Below are 9,787 nucleotides of genomic sequence, written 5' to 3'. Positions count from 1 at the left end.
GACTGCTGATATTGAGTAGATGAACATATTGGTAACTTTAACACTGATATATATAATTTCTTATGATGGCATCATAATGAATTGTAAGAGTTGGCATATCATCATCCCTTGGCGAATAATCCTGCCTAATTTAGGTAACAACCATGTTCAATTTCGGTGGCTACCTGCCTGGTCAAGGTTCACAGGTCAAACATGCCACGTAAACGTGGGCACAGGTGTCGCTCATGGCGCAGAATCTGCAGATATTTGTATGCAGCTAGTGACGTCAAAAGAAGTGTAGACTGAAGCCGTTGAAATAGGGCAAGCCAGTAGTGAGAGCCACTCAGAGCTTGGAGAATGGAGCGCCGCTGCTAGAAGTGGGAACATCCAACGCATGCTTATTCGCGAGCCTAATTCAATAAAGCCCGTCGCACACGAGACGAATCTGCAACCCGTCGGAGGCTGGAACTAAGAAAGTGTTTGGACACCTAAACTGAATCATACACCTGTGGTGGTATATTTGCCGGCATATTTTTTTTTCATCACTAGTGGAATACGACTGGTAAGTAGGCAATTGTGCTTGAAGGGAAGAAATGGACAATACTTTTTAGTTGTTTAGTGATGCATTGTAGGTTGCATTTTATCTGGGCGTTTTGTAATATATGCGGGTAATTGAGTAAGAGTACTAATGAATGAAGACAAATGCGACTGGAAATTGTAATCAGTTTTCTGAATAATTGAAGAAAACAAAATGCATTCATTATGCAGTACAGGCTACTCCAAAATGTACTGTCGTAAAATTAGGTTTAAACCATTTTAAGTATCAACACATCGGTGTGATGTCAATTACAGTAATGGTAGCCTACTATACACTTATACATGTTGAGGTAGACTATTCTTCCCCGACACCGCAGCTTTTAAGGTTAATAATACGTTAGTTTTAGGTTGACTAGGCTATATGTTACCAAGCTATATTCTTATAGTATGTCGTACTCCAGGGGCTTTCTTAAGGATGTATTAGTTAATGTAGCCTATCGAGACATATCTTATATACCTTGACACCGTATAACAGAAATATATTCCCGGACGGGAAAGGTTACTAGCACCTTTTCCTCTGTCACTGAATTCTGTTGGGATGCTCTGGATGTGCCCCGCATAGTACTAGTCAAATTACATCAGCCACCTTTAGGCATCCTCGATCCCTATAGTGTGACTCCTTGGCAGGGCACGAGGTACTCTCCTGAAACAGTCTTCAGCCCTAATGTATTTGTGTTAAACGTGAGGTGCCTCATGAAACATGTAGGCCTATAGTAAAATGATTGTACAGGGAAAACGTAACAAGAGACGATAGCACTGGGTCTTACTTTTAAAGGTGTCCCGAGGCAGCGTCAAATCCATGTGGCCATACATTCTGTACACTATCCAAAACCATTGTCATTTTACAGTTACCCAGTAGCTTGTGCGAGAAGTTGGGTAGCTGTGAGAAAACGGTGTGCACCAGCGTGTATGGTGTGTAGGAATGACTTTTGCGCACTTTATGGCGTTAACAATAGAGCTGTCCGTGGTGCTGAAATAAGTCCGTTCACTCCTATGGGCTTCTTTCAGTCAATGCATAAGCCGTGGGAAGAAAACGTGCAAGGGGGATGATGGCTATGGTTTAGCATATATTTTTTAACCATACTTTTATCTTTATTCTCATCATCCATAGTCTATAGAACAACTTTAACTGCACTACTAGGTGACTCGCGGACGTTTGTTTCAGCTGAAAACCTATTCCTGTTCAATACCTTATTAACTGAGAAACATTACTGTTCCGTGTCCCACAGATTATTGCCTTTGCAGTTCTATGGAAAATATGATATGGTGACTCATTCCTCTCCTCCAACACTATGGTTTGGGGTTGAAGCTAAGTTTGTTTTCAGGCATTTACTCCATAGAGATACTTTTATCTCCCTGATTTCCACAAAGGACTTATCTTATCCCAGTGGGGAATACGTGGGCCATTATATTTGTGTTAAAGTTCTGCAGAGGGAGTGGGGGCCTTTGATTAGAAATAGCAATAGTAGGGTTGCTGCTCTCTCATTGATCATGGTTGGTAGCATGTTGAGAAGCTGAAATGGGGAGTGGATGTTACGGTTTAGAGTTGCAATTATTTTTAGGATTTGTTTTGACAAAGTCATTGTTTCTGTTCGCTGCTCCTGTAGTACCCTGTTGTGGCTAGCACTTTGACAGATTTACACAATTTTACACACAATTAGTGAGAGTACCTTTTGAATGCAAATGTAGCGGCACTTATCTTTGCTATTTGCAATTGCTATTCTGCTGGAGCTGAAACGGATTTACATTGTAATCAGCATGATAATATCAATATGCAATCAATGTCATTATCCAATAGATTTAGGTTAGTGCTACTGTCTCTCAGTTGAAAAGTAAAATTATAGCAAAAAACAATTGACCTGAATAATTTAATTTACAAAGTGGAACATATTTAATTAAGGCTCAAGTGCTAAACATAAATATGTGCTTGATGTATAATTCAAGTCACTTTGATCCTGGCTAATGTGCAATAAATGTGTTTCTATTATGCATTCATATTACTAATATATTGACTCACGCACCGATATAGAAACCTGTGAGTAATAATTGAGCATGACTCACGGGCCACCGCTGCACTAGCAGAACTACCATGACTTGTTTACTTAACTTATGAAATGCCATTATTAACAATTATTTAATACGTTAATGTCTTAGCTACTGTATGACATTGTATTGAAAGCTATAACATAATGAGACTGTAGTGTCTTAACTCTTATTACTTTATGGATTTAATAAGTAAGACACCGAACAGAACAGAGACCAATATTACTCATAAATCCCTAAGCGCACACGTCCAATGTATGGTGAATGGCTGGTTATTCACTTGAAATTCTGATCACTTTCGTTGAACTTTTGGAATGATCTTTTCTGCTGTATCACATTTAGAGCCAATGGCTTGAGCTCAGTGCATCGCCTATACTGTTTAGATTCTGAATCACAGAATCAGCCTACTACTGAGGAGAGCTGAGTAAGGGAGTTGTGATGGGTTGCTTCAATATCTATGTATTAGAGAGAGGGACATACGTCTCCTATGCCAGTTTCGCTGGCATATCAGGATATCAGAATGTCATCCGACTCTCAGACGATCACTACTTGATCTGCAAGACAAGACCACCCGGTAGTATGCTATTGCTTTACGCCCGAAATATATCCTTTCATCTACTTCTTTGTTTTTTCTTCTTCTCTGGCATTAACAAGTCACGGTGTGTGTCTCCCACTAGCTGACAAGGTTTATGTGAGCTTTAACACCCTTAGGCTACAGACCTGGTCCCAGAATCTTGTCAAAAGGAATGGCAATTTCAGCAGAGAGGACAGGTGTCTTCTATGGTATTAAGCTGTGTCTTCTTATTTACTGGGCCGTAGATCTCCGAGACTCTTTTCTATAGAGATGGAGCGGGGAGAAGAGAAAGTAGCAGACAATAATTAACAGTGAGGTCTCCCAGAAAGGCTATTCGCTAGCTTCTGAGGATCCTAGTTCCTATTGAAACTCTCAAATTGTGTTGGAAAGCAAGTGTGTCGTTAGTCGTTATCTGTGTGCTGTTAGATGTGAAAATGGAGTTACTTGGAGAATTTGCAAACATATTCTCACCAGACTTTTAGTGTTGGGTAAGAGTTTTATCCATTCAAAACTGTGATGAGTTTTTGTGTTGTTGTAAATGTTCTCTCAGTCAGCATGTTGAGTAATTAAACAATACAACTTTGAGAGCTGTTGTTTCAATCCTGTCGCCATACAGTCATAGGGGATCTGGCAGAGAGAAGTCTCCGTTAGGGAGGCAGTCAGCCTAGCGGTAAGAGCATTGGGCCAGTAACTGAAAGGTCGCTGGTGTGAATCCCCAAGCCGACAAGGTGGAAAAATGTGTAGATGTGCCCTTGAGCAAGGAACTTAACTTTAATTGCTACAGGGTTACCGTTGATAATGGTTGAGACACCCCACTCTCCGAGGGTGTCTCAGGGGGAGTTGGGATATGCAAAAAACACATAGGACAAATATAAGCACCCACCAAATGATTCGGGTGGTTCGAGCCCTGAATGCCTATTGGCTGACAGCCATGGTATATCAGACCGTATAGACCGGATGACAAAATATTTAATTACGTTGGTACCCAGTTTATAATAGCAATAAGGCACCTCTGGGTTTGTGATATATGGCCAATATACCAGGCACAGCCCTTTATCTGGTTTTATTACTAGCTTGAGTTACCTGGGGTGGCAGATAGTTCCATGAAGTCATGGCTCTATTTAGCACTATGCATTTCCCAGCCTCTGTTCTGGACCTAAGGACTGTGAAGAGACCTCTGGTTGCATGTCTTGTGTGGTACCGATGAGTGTCCGAACTGTGTGCCAACTGCTTGAACAGTTCGGTACCTTCAACATTAGTAATGCAGTCAATCTCTCCTCAATTTGGAGCCCTCCGTGTGCATCTAAGCACAATATGTGCTGCTGTGTTCCGGACCAACTGCAATTTGCCTATGTACTTCCTTGCCTCACCTGACCACACAACTAGGGCCTGTAGGAGATGTCAAGAAAGCAGAGCAACACCTTATGATGGACAGACCTCTTCTCATTTTAGCCCTCATTGAGTCTATATGTTTTGACCACAACAGCTTGCTTTCTAGGGTTATACACAGCAGTTTATTCTCCTCATCTTGCTCAATTGCCACATAATTCAGTAATAGATCTAGATGAGGTTTAGTTTTTGAGATATTTAACACCAGCCTATTCCTAGTTACACATTCTAAAACTGACTGGAGCTCTATGTTAAGGGTGTCAGTTAATTATTTTACTGTCATAGCCGACGCGTATACTGATGACTCGTCAGCGTACATAGACACACAGGCTTTATTTAAGGTCAGTGGTAGGTCATTCATAAAAACAGAAAACAATAATGTCCCAAGCGGGCTGCTCTGCGGTACACCACACTCAACCGAATTTGCGTTAGCGAGGCTTCCATTAAAGAAAACCCTCTGTGTTCTATTAGATGACTCTCAATCCATGATAAGGCAGAGGATGTATATCCATATCACCTACATTGTTTAAGTGATATCAAAAGATGCTCTGAAGTCAAGCAAAAAAGCTCCCATAATATTCGTATTATGAATTTCTTTCAGCCAATTATCAATAATTTGTGTCAGTGCCGAGCATATTGAGCGCCCTTCCCTATAAGCATGCTGAAAGTCCATTTCCAATTTGTTTTCTGTAAAATGACATTTTACAGACAAAAAGTTTGCTGAGCACTGGTAACAGGCTGATTGGTCGGCTGTTTAAACCATTAATGGGTGCTTTGCTATTCTTGCACAGCGGAATGACCTTTGCCTCCCTCCAGGCCTGAGGACACACACCGTCTTCTCGGCTTAAATTTAAGATGTGGCAAACAGGAGTCGCAATGTATTCCGCTACCAACCTCAGCAATTTACCATCCAGGTTGTCAGTATCAGGTGGCTGGTACTTATTTATAGATAGCAAAAAATAAAATAAATAAATCACCTCTTCCACACCAACATTTTGCCGGAACTCAAAACTATAGTGCTTGTCTTTCATTATTTGGTCCAATATGCATAACTATCAAAGCTCTGTGTTTGTTGTTTGCATGTCATGCCTAAGATTGCTAATCTTGTCAAAAAAAAGTTGGTTGGCAATATCAAAGGGTTTTGTTATGAACACAAAAAACTCAGAGGCTAGTGGAGGCAGTTTGCTGTCAGTCTCTGTTTTAGGTGACTGGCATATTAAACCTTTACATTAGTTTAAATAGCCGTTTATAACCTTATCTCCCTGGTGCACCACAGGCTGTATACGTCCACCTTAGATACACTTCAAAATGGTGGAGATTTATCATGTTGATTTGTCATATAACATTTTGTCGAAGAATTTATTCTGTTAAGCCGGTGTCAGTACAATAGAGGGTAAAAAAATGAGTTCCCCCCCGTGCCTCCTGTTGACGGGCAGTTTGATTCCCCAGCTCTCCCCATGTATCTGCTGCTGTGACCCACAGAAACACAAAGCAAATGTACAAGCCATCCAAGCATTCTAAAAACAAGACAGGGAGGCAATCCCCTTGGTGGCCCTGCTCTGTGCTATAAAGACATCTTTCATTAAAGGTGCTTTCTGAAGCTGCTGCAGCGTCAGACTGGCAATATTTCTCCTCCGCTAGCCTCTGGGTTTTTATTACAAAAAAAGCCCTTCTCGCTTGCATTGGGGCAGCAGACATACACCACTATGGTCACAGATGCTATTTTTCTCTTTGGACCTCCCCCTGTTTAAGTGCTTTGCAGGGTGGAAGGCGCTGAAAGAAGACTAACTGTTGCAACAGGCCATTGCCATTTATAATTATGCCAGAGTGCTGCGGCACTGCTTAAGACTGCCTGATTTGTCTGCATATGTTCTGTTGCTTGGTTGGTGGCTCTGACCACTGTAGCTACACGTGAGCTCGTGAGGCGGCCGTCCGGCGGTAAGAAATAGGAAGTGATGATGACAGGAGCCTATGAATGTAGCAGATGATCTGCCGCCTGTGGACAGGATCAGTTGGCACAGGAAGCACTCATAGGAAGCCCTCATAGGAAGCCCTCACAGGAAGCCCTCACAGGAAGCCCTCACAGGAAGCCCTCATAGGAAGCCCTCATAGGAAGCCCTCATAGGAAGCCCTCATAGGAAGCCCTCATAGGAAGCCCTCACAGGAAGCCCTCATAGGAAGCCCTCATAGGAAGCCCTCATAGGAAGCCCTCATAGGAAGCATGTCCGTACTGTTGTCAGGGGAGATATTCACCAGGACACATAAAAACAGAGCAGGCAGCAGCAGAGGCAGAGGTAGAGGTAGGCTAGTGGCTGTTTTGCAATGAGGAGGGACCCACCGACACTGAATGTACTGGAGGTACACGCTAAATACAACATGATGGCAATGCCTGTGCAAGGTTTACAGCCATGCTACGTTTCTAACAATGAGAAGTGAGTCGTAAACTGGAGGCGTCAAGGACTTTGACTCTTGTTTGTATCTTACCCTAATCCAAGTCAAGCGTACAAATACTTGTTGAAATGTTGTTTTGCCAAACATCAATAACTTGTATATGCTTTTAAGCATTTTGAGGTATTCTAAACAATGCTGCTTGAATAATTACTTTCCCCCAAAGTTTGTTCTCGTGATGAATGACTTCTTCATTTTACAATCATCTCTGGGGGAGCTGATGTCAGTGCAGCAGCACATTAACAAACTGACTGGCAGATCTCTTTTGTTGATTCATTTCACAAGGGCAAGCTCTCCTCTCCTCTCCTCTCCCAGAACCCATCAACGCTGGAGTCTGTCCACGCTCTACAGCCTCAATGTGTTTACACATTATAGGCCTATGGTTGCAGGAAACACTGTTTATACAGGAACTGCCCACACATTGATGAGTCACTCTACAATGCAACCCTGTATCACCCTGAATGAATACACTTTGCTCAACCATCCAGCTACCACAGAGAAAAACACTCTCAAAACACTCAAAGCAACTAGATCTTTTTTTCCACAGGAATATGACTGTATGGAGAGTCACATTACCAGCCAATTAAGCAGAGGGCTCCTCTGAGCTCTGAGTTAGTGCCTTTTATCCAGATTAATGAGTTGATGCGATTCTAAGTTATCAGCCCGTGAAAGAGGGACCTGCTCTGTACTGTTGTACTGCGCTATACTGCTGTACTGTGCTATACTGTTGTACTGCGCTATATTGCTGTACTGTGCTATACTGCTGTACTGCGCTATACTGCTGTACTGCACTATACTGCTGTATTGTGCTATACTGCTGTACTGCGGTATACTGCTGTACTGCGCTATACTGCTGTACTGCGCTATACTGCTATACTGTGCTCTACTGCTGTACTGTGCTATACTGCTGTACTGTGCTATGGTGTACTGCACTGTACATCGCTATACTGTCCCCTTTCTGTACTGTACTGTGCTGTGCTGTAAATTGCTGCACTGTTCTATGCTGTGTGTGAGGGGCAGTAGTCAGTCAGGTGCGACGGTGTGACATTTGTTGTCATGCTCTTTTTCCTGACAGGATGAAACTGATGGGTTGGCTGTGTGTTTGGGCACTTCCTGTCCTGCTTGGAACCTTTGCCTCTGTCTGCTGGCTGGCTGAAGGGAGCAGGAGCATGGACACAGCAAACACAGCAGAGAACACCTCCCAGGGACCACAGACAAGGGTAAACATACCGTATGCGTCACTCTCTGTGTATCCCTGTCTCTTTCCGTCACTCTCTCTGTCACCCTCTTTCTCTGTCTGTCTCTTTCTAACCTCTCTATCACCCTCAACCACGCTCTGTCTGCCTGTCCCTCTGAATAAATCTCTCTGTCTGTGTCTGTTACTCTTCTCTCTGCCTGTCTTTAGAAGCCCCTTTATCCTTGCATCTGTCTGACTCTCCTCCTCTTCCTCTCTCTTTCACCCCAGCTCCCCAGAAAGTATTGTATGCTTTGCATAATAAAGCTTATATAAATATATACAGGTAACTGCTTAAATATAGGAAACATCAACATAAAGTCTTAATAGGGCGTTGGGCCACGACGAACTTCCAGAGCCGCCAGAACAGCTGCAATGCACCTTGGCATAGATTCTACAAGTGTCTGGAACTCTATTGGAGCGATGCAACGCCATTCTTCCACAAGACATTCCATGACTTGGAGTTGGGTAACGGTGGTGGAAGACGTTGTCTCAGGCACCACTCCAGAATCTCCCATAAGTGTTCAATTGGGTTGAGATCTGGTAACTGAGACGGCCATGGCATATGGTTTACATCGTTTTCATGCTCATCAAACTATTCAGTGACCACTCGTGCCCTGTGGATGGGGTATTGTCATCCTATGGGGGCATAGCCATGGTAGCCAATATAATGGCCTTCCCAGCATTTTTATAAATGACCCCTAAGCATGATGGGAGGTTAATTGCTTAATTAACTCAGGATCCACACCTGTGTGGAAGAACCTGCTTTCAATATACTTTGTGTCCCTCATTTACTGAAGTGCTTCCATTATTTTGGCAGTTACCTGTACATAGCACAATTGTTGTGTAATTGAATTGAAATACTCTCCCTGTTCAACATGGGCATTTGAGTGTTTGTCTCCTTATGTGGTACTGCAGGTGGTCTTGACAGAGGATTGCTTAGTTACCTTGCAATCACAGGCGTCATACATCTTACCTGTCTCTCTCTCTCCACCGAGGAGAGGAGGCTCAGTTGGCTGCAGAGAGTGTGTTAATCAATTACCCAGCACAAACATTCAGGAGGACTCTCTTTTGTCATGCTATCATTTGTCTCTTTCAAATGTAGTTCAGAATATTTTGCATGTACACACATTTGCCTGACAATCACTTCCTTGGTATGGGTTTACATTATATCTATGAGCCAGCCCTAAAACCCATAAAGGAGAAGTGACAATGTCTGGTTGTGATGCATGAACAGAGCTATTGGTAGAGATGTGTGAAGTTCTATTGTAGATTTGCACATTAATCACACAGGTGAAATCATTACAAGCCCTACCTCCCCCAAAACCCAGAATCAATTGTCCCACAGAGCATCTAGGAAACATTGTGTTGTCCACCCCCCCACCCCCCACCTGTCTCCCAATTCTTTGTGAAAATAAGCATGCTGCACCTCCCCTAGTCTGCTCTTGCAGTTGGCCTGGCTGGCCTGTGGGGTGCCACCGTGCCAAGTTGGAAGCCAGCAGAGGAATGTCACCGCTCAGGCG

The 9,787-nt window shown here is 43.1% G+C and overlaps 1 protein-coding gene across 1 annotated transcript in view; it reads left to right on the top strand.

Annotated features, from left to right (window-relative positions):
• Positions 1-323: 323 nt before the first annotated feature.
• The window catches only part of LOC139584170 (follistatin-related protein 4-like), a 222,720-nt gene continuing 213,256 nt past the window's right edge, over positions 324-9,787 (top strand). The window contains exons 1-2 of the mRNA XM_071415720.1: positions 324-541; positions 8,106-8,250. Of these exons, the coding sequence (XP_071271821.1) occupies positions 8,107-8,250 (144 nt within the window). The 5' untranslated portion in view covers positions 324-541; position 8,106. The remainder of the gene's footprint in view (positions 542-8,105; positions 8,251-9,787) is intronic.

This window comes from Salvelinus alpinus, chromosome 1 (genome assembly GCF_045679555.1).
Source record: "Salvelinus alpinus chromosome 1, SLU_Salpinus.1, whole genome shotgun sequence".
Classification (NCBI taxonomy): domain Eukaryota; kingdom Metazoa; phylum Chordata; class Actinopteri; order Salmoniformes; family Salmonidae; genus Salvelinus; species Salvelinus alpinus.
The sequence above is the reverse complement of the archived record's forward strand: the minus strand, read 5'-3'. Positions and strand labels throughout refer to the sequence as shown.